Below are 19,710 nucleotides of genomic sequence, written 5' to 3'. Positions count from 1 at the left end.
TTTCTCTTTGTCCTCCGTCATGAGAAAAATGCTACAAGTTAAAAACACCACAAACAGCGTTTCTGTCAGAATGGGTCTTTAACATGTTTGTGGGACAAACACAAAAAGCACCAACATTATTTTAGGGTTGTGAACTAACAAAAGCTTATGGTGGTCATACATAGTTATGCTGGAGTACAACTTCCAGGGCTTTCAAGTGATGCTGCACACATGTCCATGTGACTGTGTGACCAACACAACACAGGACTGTTGAAGCCACTGGCAGAAACAATAAATGTAGATCCTGGACAGAAAAAGTAGCCCCCAGCTCTCAGCTCAAAGTCGGTACCAGCTGGGAACGGTCAGCGAGGCTGGCTGGCCTGAAAACCTGTCAGTGAGCAGAACAGAATCCTCACATTGTTGCAGAAGCAAAAGGTCAGTCAGTATTTGTCCGTCACACCTTCTACCAGCCAGAGAGGCCGAGTTCAGCCAGAAAACGTTCCATGCCTCTGGGATCACTGGTCTGCTTCTGACTTCCAGGCAGAACTTGAATTTAGCTAAATGGTGTCAGTCGCTGAGCAGACGGCTTCTTTTGTTTAAGGATCCTCCACACCAGAGGGAAGCGGAGAAAGAACAGACTGCCAGTTGTGAGTGGATCCTGGAGTCTTGTGTTTCTGCACAAACGCTGGAGACCAGACCTGCAGGGTTTCTGAAGGCTGATCAGATGCTGGGTTTGGGTGAATCAGTGTGTGTAACCTGTACAAAAGAACAAACCCTACAGATGTTTCTGGGTGAGTGAAGAGTTTGGTTGGATAACACTATCTTGTTGAAGAATGTTTGATTTCATGAAAATATTTTTCATAGAGCCTCCCGTCTGTGTGAAGGCGTAGGTCTCAAGCGGTTGGGGCATTGGGTATGGGCCCGGAGCGCATTGGGGTGGGGTGGGGTGGGGCTCCGGCTCTGCGCGCTCTCTGTTCCTCAGCCAGGGGGCTGCTGGGTCTAGGTCTCTGGCTCTGTGGTGAGGCGGGGGCTTGGTGCAGAGATGCATGTTAAACCCTCACAGACAGCAGCAACACAGTCCAGGGCTGTTATTTTATTTCAAACTACATCAACAGAAATGGGAGAGGGCGTGGCTTTGCTTGGCAGATCAATTCAAGTCAACGTTTCACATCATCCGGTGTGGTTTTCACACCACGATGTCCCAAACTCCTGACCTGTCTTTCCATTCTCTCAAGTCTGTCCATTGAGTTTCAGAACATTCAGGAAGTGTTCAAACTGTGGTTTTAACTCCTTCATGAGGGTCTCTGCTTTGCTGAGGCATGCACGTCTTTGCTGCTCCTCGAACTCCTGCAAGGAAACAAGAACAGTTCAGAAACTAAGGCAGCCGTCACAGGGAGCGGCGTGCAGCCGCTGAAGGCCGTCAGCTGGACCTTGGTGTTGCGCAGGTGATCCACAGACGTGATGTGAGCTTTCACGTCGGCTCCAGACGTGGGGACCAACAGTTTGCAGGCGGCGCAGTGAAACATTTCCACCTTGGTCATGTGGTCGTTCTCCTGCAGAGCTGAAGGCGAAGGGCTGAATGACCGAGTATCTGAAGCGGGCAGCTCCTCCAGCGGGACTTACCGGTCAGCGCGCTGTCCTCGATGGCTCGGCTGCACTGAAGACTCTTGGAGAGCATCACCTCCTTCAAAGACAAAACAAGACAGTGGAGCCATTTGAAACCGTTTTCTGCCTCCTGGCTGGAAAACTGGATTCTGTCCATCGGGTTTCAAACCCCCGGTTACAGAGCTGCATCGTTCCCTGAAGGCCTCAGTCCTTTCCAAACGACTGAGCTTCAAAAAGTCTGATGGAAACGTTTCGCTGTTTCAACTCCAGATGGTGAAGAAGTCCAGTTTATTCCTCTGTGCCAAACACCAACTTGACATGAAATATGTCATAAAAACGGAATGTTTTTATATTTTATTTTATTCTATTCTTATATCCAAATGAGTTTTCTTTTTTTTTTATTGAGTGTTTTCCAGTTGTCAGTGTTTACAAACATGGATCAGCAACTACAACAAAAATAAACATAATACACGATAATTGGGCTGTTTTTTATTTTTCTTTTTCAAAATCCTCTCAGAATTTTAGTGATTTTCCACAACCTTTTTTCTCTTTTTTGTTGTTGTAAATGTCTAACTAAATGTTTTAGTTGAACTGTCATTATTTTCCATGGAGTAAATGGTCTTCCTTCCTGACTCCCATAGTGTCTCCAACAAGACTGGGGAGTTTTCAGTCGTTTTCTTTTGATTTTGGGCGTTCTAAAATACCGTATAGGATCCTTTCATGCTAATTCCTTCCATATTTGAGAGCTGGTAGTAGAGCATTGAGACACATTTTAAACCAGTCTTCCTCCGTAAGTTTTAGGGCTGCAGCTATCGATTCTTTTTGTAATCGATTAATCTAGCACTTAATCGATCGATTAATCGAGTAATCGGATAAAACGATTCGTGTGTGTTTTTGAACAACCAAAACAAATAATGCATAACAAAAATGATGTGGCTGTAAAATGAACAAGCATTTGGCTTTTATTTCTCAACAGAGGTATTTACTTCCAAGTCCAAAAGTTTGGCTCTAAAAGTTAAGTGCCAAAAGTTAAGTGCCAACAATTATAGAACAATGTACAGTTAAGTGAACTTACTGTAACATGTATAACATGTATTGTAAAACTAATATGAATATAAACTTGGTTTTTTGTCTTCTTAATACACAACATTACAAAAAAAGGATTGCACCTTCTGCAAATTTAGTTTAGTTAACCTGGGAACAAAAAATGAACATAAAATATCAAGCCAAACAGGTACACAATGTATAAAATGTATAAAAAAATTATGCAAATAATACAATTAAAAATAATAAGCTGTAATCTCAAAACAAACATCCAAATGTATGTGTTTGTGTGTGCGTGTGTGCGTGCGTGCGTGTGTTTGTGTGTGAAAAGGTTCTTTTTTTAGGCTATACTCTCTTGCAATTGAACGTGATAGTTACGTTTACTACTTTAAAACGTCATCAAAGTTAAACATCATATCTAGTCCGCATCACGACATCGCTACAAATGCAGTATGGGATTAAAATCCGCGAACATCAATAGGCTTAGACTATGTTAATTTACCTTGTTTCAGCGATGCTTGGTGAAACAGCATAGAGTGGATGTCTTCTGTTCAGATGCTGAATCATGGAAGATGTGGTGTTGTGGTATGCCAGCTCTATTTTGCAGTAGAGACACTGCACCTTGTTCTCTTCTTTATTAAGTGTGTAATGATCCCACACTTTAGACAATTTCTGCCGTTTATTTATAGATCTATTCTCCGCCATCGCGCCAACTAAATTCAAAAGGTCCGTGTGAATAAACGGTCCGTGTGACACAATCTAATCCCTGTGCCGCGCGTATAGTGCGCGTCATAGGAATTTGACGAGGCTTCGAGGCAGAGATTTTGCCTCGAGGAATTTTTGTAATTGAGTAACTCGAGGAATCGTTTCAGCCCTAGTAGGTTTATGATTGAGCTCAGATTCACATTTACTTTTAATGTAGAGTGATGAACTTTTCCTGTTGTCAGTAAAAGAACGGTAAAATGTTGAAATAACCTTTGTTTTACTGTTTTTATAAGCGTCTGATATCACTTTAGTTATGCTGTCTCATTTTTTTTGGTTCTAGATCAGGTTTAAGTTCCTTTATATAAAAGTCTTGAATTTGTAGGAATCTAAATAAATCTTGATTTTCCAGTCTAAATGTAATTTTTAATTCTCTAAAGCTGAGTAGATTGTCCTCTTTTGTGACAGTTTGCCCAGAGCGCCCGGCGCATTCCTGTGTGCTGGTAGCTGACATTTAGTATCGGATCTGCTGAACACAGCCGACTGCTTTCTGAACAATGAACCTGTTTTCCCAGGTGTTCGGTCACCTGAAGCTCCTTTTCTTACCTGAAGAAAAGCCGCAGTCACATCGTCGTAGCTGTTGTGCTCCTGGATGTACTGCATAGTGTCCCAGTGGCTCTTGCAGTCTAAATGAGCCTGCAGCTCCTGCGCATTGGCCACTCCCACATCACAGAGGTCACAGGTGATGGGACACCTGAGAGAGAAACATTCAGAGATCCAGAGGACGGAGCAGAGCTGCATCTTCATGCATCCAAAACACCCAAACGAGCTGAAAACTCGCAGAAGTACCGTAATTTCCGGACTACAAGCCGCTACTTTTTTCCTGCGCTTACAGCCGTGCGGCTTATTCAGTGACGGGGCTAATTATTGGATTTTATTGGCGGCCGCCGTGTACGTATTTTCGGACACAGTGAATGGTTTGTATTCTCTAACATCAAACACAAGTCATTTATTTTTCAACACACCTCTAAGCAGCCAAACAGCATGGACCTCACTTCAGGTCTTAGACACTTCAGTCATGGTTCAACAAAACGAAACACGCATGCCCAGCCGCATCCCAGAATCCTTTGGTGCCATTAGACCCAACGTGCACGTGATCGCCGCTACAATATGATGAAGCTTTCAAGTTAAAAGCAATCCTTAAAAGCAGCGTGAAAAAATCCACCATCACCAACGGGTTTGGAAAAGCCGGTCAGCTGCGTGACGGAGAGAACAGCGCATGTGGGAATAACATCAGCCTTTATTTTGTCGGGACACGACTGGAAACACAAATTGACGTGATCGTTTTAACGGTTATTAAGGACTGAGCGGAGTTTTGCATTGAAACGCTCACAGCCTCCGTGTGAGCTGGAGACTGCGTGTCGTGTGAGCTGCGGGGCCGATGGCAGTCTGAAGGCTCCCACACGTAACAACGCATCCGCCCCTCATACAAAAAACGTACAGTATTAAGTCCGATTGCTCTGCACAGACACGATTTGCTCCGTCCACCGGCGCAATGGGGACGAAGCGCTCCTCCTTGAAGCCGCCATGGCCAGAGCTGTCGGAGTAGATAAGAAGGGGAGACAAGGAGCGCGCGGGAGCGCGGAGCGCAGAGGCGTCGAGACATTCTGCAGGCTGCAGCCAGGGCTTACTCGAGGCGTCCGCGGAGCAAGTGTTTGTTGTGGAAGGAAACTTCTGACGCGCCGCGAGGAGGCGCGCGTATCGCGCTGAGGCGCGCGCTTTTCAGTCGTCGCTGATTTATTTTACTAGCGTGTTTTTAACCAGCCCTGTTACTCCCATAACCCTGCCGCGACACAAGCGGAAGGAGAGCTTTACCCGTTCACCCCTCCATGCACTGCTGATACTTGCTCATTCTTAAACACGTACAACAGAATGGCGAGCCGGGCGTTGGCCCCGCCTTTAGCCCCTAAGACTCATGGGAAATGGGGGATCGGGGATGTAAATTTCCTCATCATAACTGAGGGATGTAATGTTGATTATATGGTTACTGTTTGTAATTTTATGTGTGATACCTAGATTGTCAATAAGTTAAAAAATAAAAATAAAATAAATACCATAACTGAGGAACTTGTGAACAGAATAGACGTGCATACTGTTTGGCAGATGCAGATAGATTCAAAGACATGAGCCTGAGGCAAAACTGACTCCACCCACTGTGTGCTAATAAATCACACTTACACTCTGAGTCAGGAAGTGATCCGTCAGGATGACAATGTTGCCTAATTCATGCGGCTTGTACCCCGACGCGGCTTGTGTATGTATAAAATTAGTTAAACACGTGAAAATGGGTGGGTGCGGCTAATAATCGGGTGCGCTTTGTAGTCCGGAATTTACGGTAAATGTTTCAGGCATGTATTACCCTCATGCAGGTAATGTAAGCAGAATGAGGCCACTCTGCACCTCCTTAAGGCGGCGTACCTGCTCTGCACCTCCTTAAGGCGGCGTACCTGCTCTGCACCTCCTTAAGGCGGCGTACCTGCTCTGCACCTCCTTAAGGCGGCGTGCCTGCTCTGCACCTCCTATAGGCGGCGTGCCTGCTCTGCACCTCCTTAAGGCGGCGTACCTGCTCTGCACCTCCTTAAGGCGGCGTACCTGCTCTGCACCTCCTTAAGGCGGCGTACCTGCTCTGCACCTCCTATAGGCGGCGTACCTGCTCTGCACCTCCTTAAGGCGGCGTACCTGCTCTGCACCTCCTATAGGCGGCGTACCTGCTCTGCACCTCCTTAAGGCGGTTGTACCTGCTCTGCACCTCTTTAATGCGGCGTACCTGCTCTGCACCTCCTTAAGTCGGCGTACCTGCCCTGCACCTCCTTAAGGCGGCATACCTGCTCTGCACCTCCTTAAGGCGGCGTATCTGCCCTGCACCTCCTATAGGCGGCGTACCTGCTCTGCACTTCCTTAAGCCAGCGTACCTGCTCTGCACCTCCTATAGGCGGCGTGCCTGCTCTGCACCTCCTTAAGGCGGCGTACCTGCTCTGCACCTCCTATAGGCGGCGTGCCTGCTCTGCACCTCCTATAGGCGGCGTACCTGCTCTGCACGTCCTATAGGCGGCGTACCTGCTCTGCACCTCCTATAGGCGGCGTACCTGCTCTGCACCTCCTATAGGCGGCGTACCTGCTCTGCACCTCCTTAAGGCGGCGTACCTGCTCTGCACCTCCTTAAGGCGGCGTACCTGCTCTGCACCTCCTTAAGCCAGCGTACCTGCTCTGCACCTCCTATAGGCGGCGTGCCTGCTCTGCACCTCCTATAGGCGGCGTACCTGCTCTGCACCTCCTTAAGCCAGCGTACCTGCTCTGCACCTCCTATAGGCGGCGTGCCTGCTCTGCACCTCCTATAGGCGGCGTACCTGCTCTGCACCTCCTTAAGGCGGCATACCTGCTCTGCACCTCCTTAAGCCAGCATACCTGCTCTGCACCTCCTATAGGCGGCGTGCCTGCTCTGCACCTCCTTAAGGCGGGGTACCTGCTCTGAACCTCCTTAAGGCGGCGTGCCTGCTCTGCACCTCCTATAGGCGGCGTGCCTGCTCTGCACCTCCTATAGGCGGCCTACCTGCTCTGCACCTCCTATAGGCGGCGTACCTGCTCTGCACCTCCTATAAGCGGGGTACCTGCTCTGTACCTCCTTAAGGCGGCGTACCTGCTCTGCACCTCCTTAAGGCGGGGTGCCTGCTCTGCACCTCCTATAGGCGGCGTACCTGCTCTGCACCTCCTTAAGGCGGCGTGCCTGCTCTGCACCTCCTTAAGGCGGCGTACCTGCTCTGCACCTCCTATAGGCGGCGTGCCTGCTCTGCACCTCTTTAAGTCGGCGTACCTGCCCTGCACCTCCTTAAGGCGGCGTACCTGCTCTGCACCTCCTTAAGGCGGCGTATCTGCTCTGCACCTCCTATAGGCGGTGTACCTGCCCTGCACCTCCTTAAGGCGGCATACCTGCTCTGCACTTCCTTAAGCCAGCGTACCTGCTCTGCACCTCCTATAGGCGGCGTGCCTGCTCTGCACCTCCTTAAGGCGGGGTACCTGCTCTGAACCTCCTTAAGGCGGCGTGCCTGCTCTGCACCTCCTTAAGGCGGCGTACCTGCTTTGCACCTCCTTAAGGCGGGGTGCCTGCTCTGCACCTCCTATAGGCGGCGTACCTGCTCTGCACATCCTTAAGGCGGCGTGCCTGCTCTGCACCTCCTATAGGCGGCGTGCCTGCTCTGCACCTACTATAGGCGGCGTGCCTGCTCTGCACCTCCTTAAGGCGGCGTACCTGCTCTACACCTCCTATAGGCGGCGTACCTGCTCTGCACCTCCTTAAGGCGGCGTACCTGCTCTGCACCTCCTATAGGCGGCGTACCTGCTCTGCACCTCCTTAAGGCGGTTGTACCTGCTCTGCACCTCTTTAAGGCGGCGTACCTGCTCTGCACCTCCTTAAGTCGGCGTACCTGCTCTGCACCTCCTTAAGGCGGCGTATCTGCCCTGCACCTCCTATAGGCGGCGTACCTGCTCTGCACGTCCTATAGGCGGCGTACCTGCTCTGCACCTCCTATAGGCGGCGTACCTGCTCTGCACCTCCCATAGGCGGCGTGACTGCTCTGCACCTCCTATAGGCGGCGTACCTGCTCTGCACGTCCTATAGGCGGCGTACCTGCTCTGCACCTCCTATAGGCGGCGTACCTGCTCTGCACCTCCTATAGGCGGCGTACCTGCGCTGCACCTCCTTAAGGCGGCGTACCTGCTCTGCACCTCCTTAAGGCGGCGTACCTGCTCTGCACCTCTTTAAGGCGGCGTACCTGCTCTGCACCTCCTATAGGCGGCGTACCTGCTCTGCACCTCCTTAAGGCGGCGTGCCTGCTCTGCACCTCCTTAAGGCGGGGTACCTGTTCTGAACCTCCTTAAGGCGGCGTGCCTGCTCTGCACCTCCTATAGGCGGCGTGCCTGCTCTGCACCTCCTATAGGCGCCTACCTGCTCTGCACCTCCTTAAGGCGGCGTACCTGCTCTGAACCTCCTTAAGGCGGCGTATCTGCTTTGCACCTCCTATAGGCGGCGTACCTGCTCTGCACCTCCTATAGGCGGTGTACCTGCTCTGCACCTCCTTAAGGCGGCGTACCTGCTCTGCACCTCCTTAAGGCGGGGTGCCTGCTCTGCACCTCCTATAGGCGGCGTACTTCCTATGCACCTCCTTAAGGCGGCGTGCCTGCTCTGCACCTCCTTAAGGCGGCGTACCTGCCCTGCACCTCCTTAAGGCGGCGTACCTGCTCTGCACCTCCTATAGGCGGCGTGCCTGCTCTGCACCTCCTTAAGTCGGCGTACCTGCCCTGCACCTCCTTAAGGCGGCGTACCTGCTCTGCACCTCCTTAAGGCGGCGTATCTGCTCTGCACCTCCTAAAGGCGGTGTACCTGCCCTGCACCTCCTTAAGTCGGCGTACCTGCCCTGCACCTCCTTAAGGCGGCATACCTGCTCTGCACTTCCTTAAGCCAGCGTACCTGCTCTGCACCTCCTATAGGCGGCGTGCCTGCTCTGCACCTCCTTAAGGCGGGGTACCTGCTCTGAACCTCCTTAAGGCGGCGTGCCTGCTCTGCACCTCCTATAGGCGGCGTGACTGCTCTGCACCTCCTATAGGCGGCGTGCCTGCTCTGCACCTCCTATAGGCGGCGTGCCTGCTCTGCACCTCCTATAGGCGGTGTACCTGCTCTGCACCTCCTTAAGGCGGCGTACCTGCTTTGCACCTCCTTAAGGCGGGGTGCCTGCTCTGCACCTCCTATAGGCGGCGTACCTGCTCTGCACCTCCTATAGGCGGCGTGCCTGCTCTGCACCTCCTATAGGCGGCGTGCCTGCTCTGCACCTCCTATAGGCGGCGTGCCTGCTCTGCACCTCCTTAAGGCGGCGTACCTGCTCTGCACCTCCTATAGGCGGCGTACCTGCTCTGCACCTCCTTAAGGCGGCGTACCTGCTCTGCACCTCCTATAGGCGGCGTACCTGCTCTGCACCTCCTTAAGGCAGTTGTACCTGCTCTGCACCTCTTTAAGGCGGCGTAACTGCTCTGCACCTCCTTAAGTCGGCGTACCTGCCCTGCACCTCCTTAAGGCGGCGTACCTGCTCTGCACCTCCTTAAGGCGGCGTATCTGCTCTGCACCTCCTATAGGCGGCGTACCTGCCCTGCACCTCCTTAAGGCGGCGTACCTGCTCTGCACCTCCTATAGGCGGCGTGCCTGCTCTGCACCTCCTATAGGCGGCGTGCCTGCTCTGCACCTCCTATAGGCGGCGTACCTGCTCTGCACCTCCTTAAGGCGGCGTACCTGCTTTGCACCTCCTTAAGGCGGGGTGCCTGCTCTGCACCTCCTATAGGCGGCGTACCTGCTCTTTACCTCCTTAAGGCGGCGTGCCTGCTCTGCACCTCCTATAGGCGGCGTGCCTGCTCTGCACCTCCTATAGGCGGCGTGCCTGCTCTGCACCTCCTATAGGCGGCGTGCCTGCTCTGCACCTCCTTAAGGCGGCGTACCTGCTCTGCACCTCCTATAGGCGGCGTACCTGCTCTGCACCTCCTTAAGGCGGCGTACCTGCTCTGCACCTCCTTTAGGCGGCGTACCTGCTCTGCACCTCCTTAAGGCGGTTGTACCTGCTCTGCACCTCTTTAAGGCGGCGTACCTGCTCTGCACCTCCTTAAGTCGGCGTACCTGCCCTGCACCTCCTTAAGGCGGCGTACCTGCTCTGCACCTCCTTAAGGCGGCGTATCTGCTCTGCACCTCCTATAGGCGGCGTACCTGCCCTGCACCTCCTTAAGGCGGCGTACCTGCTCTGCACCTCCTATAGGCGGCGTGCCTGCTCTGCACCTCCTATAGGCGGCGTGCCTGCTCTGCACCTCTTTAAGGCGGCGTACCTGCTCTGCACCTCCTATAGGGGGCGTACCTGCTCTGCACCTCCTATAGGGGGCGTACCTGCTCTGCACCTCCTTAAGGCGGCGTACCTGCTCTGCACCTCCTATAGGCGGCGTACCTGCTCTGCACCTCCTTAAGGCGGTTGTACCTGCTCTGCACCTCCTTAAGGCGGCGTACCTGCTCTGCACCTCCTTAAGTCGGCGTACCTGCCCTGCACCTCCTTAAGGCGGCGTACCTGCTCTGCACCTCCTTAAGGCGGCGTATCTGCTCTGCATTTCCTATAGGCGGCGTACCTGCCCTGCACCTCCTTAAGGCGGCGTACCTGCTCTGCACCTCCTATAGGCGGCGTACCTGCTCTGTGCCGCAGCGGTTTCCTCCGTTTTGGTCACTTTAGTCCGAGGTAAGTCCTGATCCACTTCTACTGTCAAGAGAACGTCTTCAGTTACACATTGAAAGAGTCTCCTCTCTGCCGTCTGTCCTGGTTTACCTGCTTCCAGAGGTCTGAGGTAGTCTCTCTTGAATCTGGGTGGAGATGTTGTGGGTGGAGCTGCTGCCTGCAGGTAGACAGCCGTCAGCACTCAGTCACATCACACATGCTTTGGTTCCTGCTGTCAGAACTACCTCTCTCCTGCATTCAGGCACAATCCTCCCCTCCTCCTCCGCAGAGGCCCCTAGCTGCTGTAAGGGGGTTCTGTCAGGAGGAAGGTGGTTATGTTTGTCCAGGGAGTTGAACCCAAAACCCGTGCATCCGAGCGGCTCCGCCTCGGCGCTGTATGCTGGTCTTTGGGCCGGCCGAAAACCTGGACTGAGCCCTCTGCTCCCGGCAGGGCTGCTTCCAGGGACCAAGTCCAGTCTGTCCGGGAGTCGGCTCTCGCGGTCCCACCTTCCGCTGTCGTGATGCTGACGGGGCAGGATGACCTCCAGATTGGGCGGGGAGTGGGTGGGAGGCGGGGCCCGCGGCCCCTCGGGCTCGGAGTCTGACGACAGAGGACTGCTGGGATCGTAAAGCTCCGTCCTGTGAGGAAATGAGGAGAGGATGGACTGTTGGAGATGACGGCGAAAGACAGAGGATCTCTGACAAACGCATCTGGAAGCTGAAGCAGTGGCGGACGATGAGAGTCGTCACATCTGCAGAGTTTCTTCCTGAAAATATGCCAAAAAACATTCCAGACTTTGGTGTTGAAGCGGCACAAAGGACTGTACCTCTCTGGACTGTTAGCGGTTTGCATCTGAGGACTGTCCTCCTGATCACCCAGGACTTTGAACGAGGACTTCCATTTGTTGACTGAAGGTGGCGCTGAAATGGAGAAGGAGGCGGGTCTTCAGAACTCAGGTGTGATTCCGTCATCTTCACGTCAACACTAGCAAACTTTCAGACTTTGTGTTTTTGATATTCGCCACGTCTGTAAACCTGTGCACCTCTGTTTTCACTATAGGGAGGGGTCTGCACCTCTGTTTTCACTATAGGGAGGGGTCTGCGCCTCTGTTTTCACCATAGGGAGGGGTCTGCACCTCTGTTTTCACCATAGGGAGGGGTCTGCACCCCTGTTTTAACCATAGGTAGGGGTCTGCACCTCTGTTTTCACCATAGGGAGGGGTGTGCACCTCTGTTTTCATCATATGTAGGGGTGTGCACCCCTTTTTTCACTATAGGTAGGGGCCTGCACCTCTGTTTTCACCACAGGGAGTGGTCTGCACCCCTGTTTTCAATATAGGGAGGGGTCTGCACCTCTGTTTTCAATATAGGGAGGGGTCTGCACCTCTGTTTTCACCATAGGGAGGGGTCTGCACCTCTGTTTTCAATATAGGGAGGGGTCTGCACCTCTGTTTTCAATATAGGGAGGGGTCTGCACCTCTGCTTTCACCATAGGGAGGGGTCTGCACCTCTGTTTTCACTATAGGTAGGGGTGTGCTCCTCTGTTTTCACAATAGGGAGGGTTGTGCTCCTCTGTTTTCACTACAGGGAGGGGTCTGCAACTCTGTTTTCACCATAGGGAGGGGTCTGCACCTCTGTTTCGACTATAGGTATGGGTCTGCACCTCTGTTTTCAATATAGGGGAGGGGTGTGCACCTCTGTTTTCACCATAGGGAGGGGTCTGCACCTCTGTTTTCAATATAGGGAGGGGTCTGCACCTCTGTTTTCAATATAGGGAGGGGTCTGCACCTCTGTTTTCACCATAGGGAGGGGCCTGCACCTCTGTTTTCACCATAGGGAGTGGTCTGCACCCCTGTTTTCAATATAGGGAGGGATGTGCACCTCTGTTTTCACCATAGGGAGGGGTCTGCACCTCTGTTTTCACCATAGGGAGTGGTCTGCACCCCTGTTTTCACCATAGGGAGTGGTCTGCACCTCTGTTTTCACCATAGGGAGGGGTCTGCACCTCTGTTTTCACCATAGGGAGGGGTCTGCACCTCTGTTTTCAATATAGGGAGGGGTCTGCACCTCTGTTTTCACCATAGGGAGGGGCCTGCACCTCTGTTTTCACCATAGGGAGTGGTCTGCACCCCTGTTTTCACCATAGGGAGTGGTCTGCACCCCTGTTTTCAATATAGGGAGGGATGTGCACCTCTGTTTTCACCATAGGGAGGGGTCTGCACCTCTGTTTTCACCATAGGGAGGGGTCTGCACCTCTGTTTTCACCATAGGGAGGGGTCTGCACCTCTGTTTTCAATATAGGGAGGGGTCTGCACCTCTGTTTTCACCATAGGGAGGGGCCTGCACCTCTGTTTTCACCATAGGGAGTGGTCTGCACCCCTGTTTTCACCATAGGGAGTGGTCTGCACCCCTGTTTTCAATATAGGGAGGGATGTGCACCTCTGTTTTCACCATAGGGAGGGGTCTGCACCTCTGTTTTCACCATAGGGAGGGGTCTGCACCTCTGTTTTCACCATAGGGAGGGGTCTGCACCTCTGTTTTCACCATAGGGAGGGGCCTGCACCTCTGTTTTCACCATAGGGAGGGGCCTGCACCTCTGTTTTCACCATAGGGAGTGGTCTGCACCCCTGTTTTCAATATAGGGAGGGATGTGCACCTCTGTTTTCACCATAGGGAGGGGTCTGCACCTCTGTTTTCACCATAGGGAGTGGTCTGCACCCCTGTTTTCAATATAGGGAGGGGTGTTCACCTCTGTTTTCACCATAGGGAGGGGTCTGCACCTCTGCTTTCACCATAGGGAGTGGTCTGTACCTCTTTTTTCAATATAGGGAGGGGTCTGCACCTCTGTTTTCACCATAGGGAGGGGTCTGCACCTCTGTTTTCACTTTGGGAGGGGTCTGCACCTCTGTTTTCACTTTGGGAGGGGTCTGCACCTCTGTTTTCACTTTGGGAGGGGTCTGCACCTCTGTTTTAACCATAGGGAGGGGTGTGCTCCTCTGTTTTCACAATAGGGAGGGGTGTGCTCCTCTGTTTTTAATACAGGGAGGGGTCTGCACCTCTGTTCTCACTATAGGGAGGGGTCTGCACCTCTGATTTCACTATAGGGAGGGGTGTGCTCCTCTGTTTTCACTATAGGGAGGGGTCTGCACCTTTAAACACCAAGAGATCCAATTGATCCAGTGTCTTAGCGACTAGAACCCAGCCATAACCACAAGTCCCCATCTGAAAACAATCCTTTTTTATGTCTTTGTGACCATTAAGCCCCTCAGTCATAAAATATGACTTTGAATATTTACAAACATTGATTTATAGTAATAAGTACATTTAATAATAATAGTAATAATAATGGATTGGATTTATCTGCGCTTTTCAAGACACTCAAAGCGCTTACAGTGTGTCCTTTATTCATTCACTCCTCATTCATACTTGGTGATGGTAGCTACTGTTGTAGCCACAGCTGCCCTGGGGCAGACTGTAGTGATGAAGAGATTTGTGTGTCCTTTCAAAGTAAAAAACACCTCATGTCAAATACAACACAGAGCTGCTGTAGCACATTTACTGAATTAACTCTGCAAGAACGTCGAGTCAAACGTGACTTTGGTCTTTTTTTCTTTGAATACTGCATATAAACATGAGAACAATGGTGTGGGAATGCAGGTTTTGGTAGATCTAGTAGAAGTTGGTCTGTGAACAGCTCATACACACTGAAGAGAAGAATGTGAGCTGCATGTGCATCAATATGTGCATCTTTTTGCTCATTTATCTGACATGAAGCAGAAATAAGAATTTTAGGAGCCACATAGAGGGATGAAAGAGCCCCATTTGGCTCAGGGGCCCCTTGCTTTAGGGTTACTTTCCCCGCTCTGTTTGCTTTGGTTAATTCAACTTTGTCTTCACTATTTGTTTTATGGTTGAAAAGTTCGGTTTAATCATTAAGTGTGATTAAGAAGCCACCAAATATGAGACCAAACAAAGTTAGGAGGAAATCCTGTTAGGGAGGGATGAAATATTTTATCTCAATCAGATTTCTCAAAATCAAAAAAGTAACCCCCCACCCCACCCCCCGGCAGCCTGTGTTCGACCGGAAAAAAAAACCCCAGGCGGCACCTAGGGGGGCTTTAGCCAGCACCACACCGGCCGCTCCTCTGCAGGGCATTTCTGCAGAGGAGTAGCGGGTGTGGTGCTGGCCGAAGTCCCCTAGGTGCCGCCTGGGGGGAGTTTTTCCGGTCCAGCACCGACGTGGCGGCTCTTGTGTTTGAGTGCAGCTCGAACCTGCAGTTCTCGTGGGCTCGCTCCGCTTCGGTTCTGCCGGGTTAACTGCCGGCTCCGTCCCGGTGATGCGCCGCATGGCCTCGATGAACCGCGGCGGAACTCTGTCACAAACCCCGACAGAAAGCAGCCATTAGCTCAGCAACACTCGACCAGCAGCAGTGCCCGGAGTTTCCGGGGGTAAACAACGAAAACATCCAGTTAAGAACCGGGACGACTCTGCGAACGTTCCCAGTTCGACCCGGCCGAAGAAGCAGCGAAAGCTAGCAAAGGCTGTACATGATGTTAGCTTCACGAAAGCCGGACCGGACCTCATGGGGGGCGGCGGGTTGTATCCTAACGCCGCTCTGTAGGGAACAACCGGGGGCGTTGGGTTTAAATGCCGTTTCTTCATCGTTTCTGCAGAAGTGTACCGACGGAGGAGCAGCGCGCGACCTACTTCCACAGCTGCCTTTCCGCCGGATGACCACCAAGGGGCAGCAGAGCCGCGGCGGAGGGATCGGAAAAACATCCAACCATTCAAAACTGTCAAACTTTATTGGGCATTACAACGCTGTTTTTTCTCATTAAACTTTATTGTACATCGTTTAAAATTACAGAGATTTACATTCAGTTATGCAAAAAAGTAACAAATGCAAAATTCAAACCCACATACTACAGATACTATTTTACATAGATTGAACCTAGAAAAGAAAACAACAAAATATGGTTTTCAGAGAATTTACATTTGAGGACATGAAAGTTGGCCAAGATGAGCAAAAGTTGATTAAGTCCTTTAGCATATTCTTTGATATGAGACCCAACAAGATATGCTTCCAAAGCAAAATAAAACCAGCTCCACTTTTGTCATGAATAAAATCTTCTGCCCAAACACTTTAACTCAGGGGTCACCAACCCTGTGCCCGCGGGCGCCAGTGCGCCCGCGAGCACCCCTTGTGGCGGCAGCAGGGAATGCACCCAATTTTTTTTTTATTTTTTTTATTGAAGCAAATATTCAACAAACAACCACGGCATGTCTGTCAATGACAACAATATCAATTCTGAGATAAAGGTAGACAAAGAAAACCCAAATATGTAAACAAATATAACTTAAAAAATAATCAATAAAAGTAAGGGTCTATTACAAAAGTTTAAATAGATCAAATAAATTACATAATTTCTGGACATTCTTATGATTCATGTAATGTAAAGATTTTGAGAATAGGTTGAGGTGGTTGAGTAATCCATTAATGTGAGGATTAATATTCCTGTCTGTTTTTATTTACATTTATGTTTAAAAAGTTAAAATTAAGTTAAAGTTTTAAAGGTTTAAAAGTTTAGCTTTAGTGTGTTCAATAAATATTTATCTTGTTCGGCTGCAACCTAAAGTCTGTTTTGAATTCAGGCTCCCTCTGCAACTGAGTTTGACCCCCCCCCCCCCCCTGTAATACAAGTCTAGAAAATTCATGCATGTTTTTGTGTGTAAAATGAGCAAATAAAAATAGGGCACACAAAAGGAAGTCCTCAAATTGTGTTGGGTTTTTTTTTTTGGGGGGGGGGGGGGGGGGGGCTAGGAGGTTTTTAGTGGCGCCCTTCATACCACTTGGTGCCCATGAAATAGCCCTCGGTCTCAAAAAGGTTGGTGTACCCTGCTTTAACTTGATAAAAATAGTAAAAAAAGATGGATGACTGTTTCAGGGGAATTACAGCTAAAGGACGTTAGAGCGGTTACAGCACAGTGAACCACAAGAAGAAAAGCTGACAAAGACATTTACAGTTTGGTTCCAGTTTAACTCATTTGGCAAACTAACTATATTACGAAGAACAAAAGATCAACAATGGATTTACTGTTTCAGTGATGTTCACATCATAAAGAAATACCTGGGTTATGAAAGTCTGAATAAATGTTCCAGCAGGGGAAAGTATGTTGGTTTATTGGGGAAAAAATACAATAAAGACCTTAAAACTAACAAAATACATATAAATTTACTTTTAAAAATCAACCAATGAGAGTCAGACGTTGCTTGAATCATTTTAACCATCTTATGTCTGAATTTATTTCCAGCTATGAAAAAAATCCCTTATCTTTTTGCTTTTTAGTAGATACTACATTCAAGCAACTCGGAGCTGAAGTGGTTTGATAAATATTTGCACCAATAGGCATCAAAAGGGTTAGAATCAAACTAATAAAACAGGCTTGAACAAATACCGTGCTCTCAAGGTTTTGTTGCAAAATCTTTCCCAGGGGCTGTAGGTGGGGTAGTGGTTATTACCCTTAGCCCACAGCAAGAAGACCATGGTTCAATTTTAAGTCAAATCCTTTCTGTGTGGAGTTTGCATCTTCTCCCTCTGCACACACGCAATCCCCAGCCCCTTTATTAGGTCCACCTTGCTGGTACTGGGTTGGACCCCCCTTTGCCTTCAGTACTGCCTTAATTGTCAGCAACAATACTCAGGTAGGCTGTGGTGCTGGAACCATGCTAAATTAGTACAAAGGGGCTCAAAGTGTGCCAAGAAAATATCCCCCACACCATGACACCACCACCACCAGCCTGAAACGTTGATTCTAGGCAGGATGGATCCATGCTTTCATGTTGATGAGGGCATATTTGGACCATACCATTCGAATGTGGCAGCAGAAATGGAGACTCATCAGACTAGACAACATTTTTCCAATCTTCTGTTGTTTAGTTTTGACACATTCAAAGTCACTTCAGTCACCTTTCTTCCGCTTTCTGATGCTGGTTTAAACTGCAGCAGATCGTCTGGGCCGTGTCTACATGCATTGAGATGCGGCCATGTGATTGACTGATTGGAAATTGGCGTTAAGGAACAGTTGGACAGATGTGCCTGATAAAGTAGCCAATGAGTGTTGGTTTTCCCAACAAAAACATGCTTTCAGGGTGACTCTATATTTGCCCCTTAGATTTGGGTATGTGTGCGTGTTCATCATCTGTGTGGCTCTGCTATGAACCGGCAACCCATCCAGGGCATTCCCCACCCTTGCCCAACAGCAGCAGGGCAGGCTCCAGCAACCCCATGACCACAAACAGGAGTAAGCAGGTCTGGAAAACATCTGGATCCTTCTGCAGCAATTATTCCAAACTATTTCTGTAACAACTGATTAAACCGTTCTAGATGCAGAAAAGCTACAGAACAAAAGAGAGCCTCCTTTCTGATTCATAGTAAAAGCTGATCTTCTTTTTGCATCTTTTATTTTTGCATCTGCATGACTGGAACTGAAATGTCAAGAAGCTCCAGACAAAAGTGTGTCGGATTGACGCCCACTTTGCTCCAAACGGTGACTGCTGCACCCTCAAACCGACTCACCTTTACCTTTTTTTTGCACATTGAAGGTCTTTGGAGATTTTTCTGGCTCCACAATACCATTTGAGTTCCTCAGTCCTGTCATTTGTCACAATTGTTCCTTTGCAACCACATCCAGTGAAGTTGGTTGAAGTTCTGAGGACCTTCAACTTCGGAACAATACATCCAGCTGTGGCTGCTGTCCAGATGCTGTTGGAGGGAATAATCACCATTCAAAGCTAGTTTTTGTTCATTTTAACCAACTAAATCACAATGCTGAACCAAAAAGCATCTTGTTTTTGTTCACAGCAGTGATGTATGAGAGGCCCTCAGTCCTGAAGTGCTTCCCTTCTCCTTGGGTCTACACGCTGACGTAAACACTGCATGCTGCTGACAACTGGAAGTTCTTAGAATGAAATCTCATGTTCATTCTGAAAAACAGCAACAGTCAGCAAAGCTGTAGTTCTACGCGGAACCTGGACTGGAACTGCTCCAGAGACGGCGTGTTGCCGTGGTGATCAGGACGACACAAACCACTTCCAACTGCTTTACATCTTTAACTCTTAAGATGGAGACAACTGCAACACCTGAAAATTCAACATTTTAAACTTTTTTCCCAACCCTTCCGCTTTTTTACTGCTTTTTTTGTGGAGTTTACACAAGATGTTCCAAACTCAGTAAAGGGTTAAACTGACTCCAGGGTGTGATTTAACATTTCACTGTAAAACTGCAAGGCTCCTTCTTTCACGGCCCACTGAAGCCCCTGCAGGCCTCCCCTTGCCTCCTCACAGCTCCCGGTTAGAGCCGCCATGTCTGGGTGTTGACTGGCAACAACACGTTAAATGTTCTTCTCAGGAAGTGAAGCAAACAGCCCAACGCTTTGTGTTGCCCTCACATAATGTGTGCATGCTCCAACAGTTATTTGTCCCTGAAGATTAAGAAACAGAACATTGTATTCAGCCAGCAAGGCTTTTTCCTGAGCTCCACCTAGAGCATATCAGTTATTACTAAAGATAAGCCCCTCCCCCACCGAACTGGGATGTGAACATAGTGACAAAAAAAATCTGAAATTCCAGTGAAAAGTTCACATGGATCTCCATTTCTAACATCTACATAATTGGTTGCAAGTAAAAGGAGAATCTGCAGTTAAAGCAGAAATGAAAGATTGCAGGACTTATCCTCAGCATCACAGCAAGTCAAGCAGCTTTTTCACTGACATTCAGAAAAAAATCAAGTAAAGCCAGAAAAAGGAAGTGACGAGAAGCTGAAACCACACTGAAGATGAAACATGACGTCCTCGCAGCTTCCGTGATCCGCCCTCAAATGAAGACAGAAAAAGCATCAAAACGGCTCCACAGGGAGAAGAAGGCCCACTGGAGAAAAAACAAGAACCTTAAGGGTTGTTGTTTTCAACTGCAGCACTAATGGGTTTGTGGCGCAGCGCAGTAACCTGAGACGCTGCAGCAACATCCTGTGTGCAGCTCCGTGCTCACCCGTGTGCACGCGAGCCAGACAAATATAGAATACACAGCCG

The 19,710-nt window shown here is 49.8% G+C and overlaps 1 protein-coding gene across 3 annotated transcripts; it reads right to left on the bottom strand.

Annotated features, from left to right (window-relative positions):
* Positions 1–59: 59 nt before the first annotated feature.
* Positions 60–15,387, bottom strand: znf326 (zinc finger protein 326). 3 transcript variants are annotated; one of them, XM_023964827.1, is made up of 10 exons: positions 15,203–15,387; positions 14,895–14,995; positions 11,450–11,543; positions 10,868–11,261; positions 10,734–10,800; positions 10,598–10,682; positions 3,937–4,084; positions 1,603–1,663; positions 1,410–1,540; positions 60–1,326 (listed from the first exon to the last, which is right to left on the bottom strand). In XM_023964827.1, the coding sequence occupies exons 1-10, from the start codon at positions 15,283–15,285 to the stop codon at positions 1,210–1,212; spliced, it is 1,281 nt and encodes a 426-aa protein (XP_023820595.1). In that variant the 5' UTR covers positions 15,286–15,387; the 3' UTR covers positions 60–1,209. The 3 variants fall into 3 exon arrangements, with proteins under 3 accessions (XP_023820595.1, XP_023820596.1, XP_023820597.1); XM_023964828.1 differs by having other exon boundaries at positions 10,598–10,667; positions 15,203–15,386; XM_023964829.1 differs by having other exon boundaries at positions 10,598–10,664; positions 15,203–15,385.
* Positions 15,388–19,710: the final 4,323 nt, after the last annotated feature.

The sequence above is a fragment of the Oryzias latipes genome, chromosome 17 (assembly GCF_002234675.1).
Source record: "Oryzias latipes chromosome 17, ASM223467v1".
NCBI lineage: Eukaryota > Metazoa > Chordata > Actinopteri > Beloniformes > Adrianichthyidae > Oryzias > Oryzias latipes.
The sequence above is the reverse complement of the archived record's forward strand: the minus strand, read 5'-3'. Positions and strand labels throughout refer to the sequence as shown.

What these genes read in the sequence shown, in the direction of transcription:
- znf326 (XM_023964827.1), bottom strand. Translation starts at nt 15,285, where the DNA reads ATGAAGAAACGGCATTTAAACCCAACGCCCCCGGTTGTTCCCTACAGA. An exon ending in CGAGCCCACGAGAACTGCAG is followed by an intron (nt 11,544 to 14,894) that starts GTTCGAGCTGCA and finishes TCTCCATTTCAG; the next exon opens with CGCCACCTTCAGTCAACAAA. An exon ending in TGCCTGAATGCAGGAGAGAG is followed by an intron (nt 10,801 to 10,867) that starts GTAGTTCTGACA and finishes GTCTACCTGCAG; the next exon opens with GCAGCAGCTCCACCCACAAC.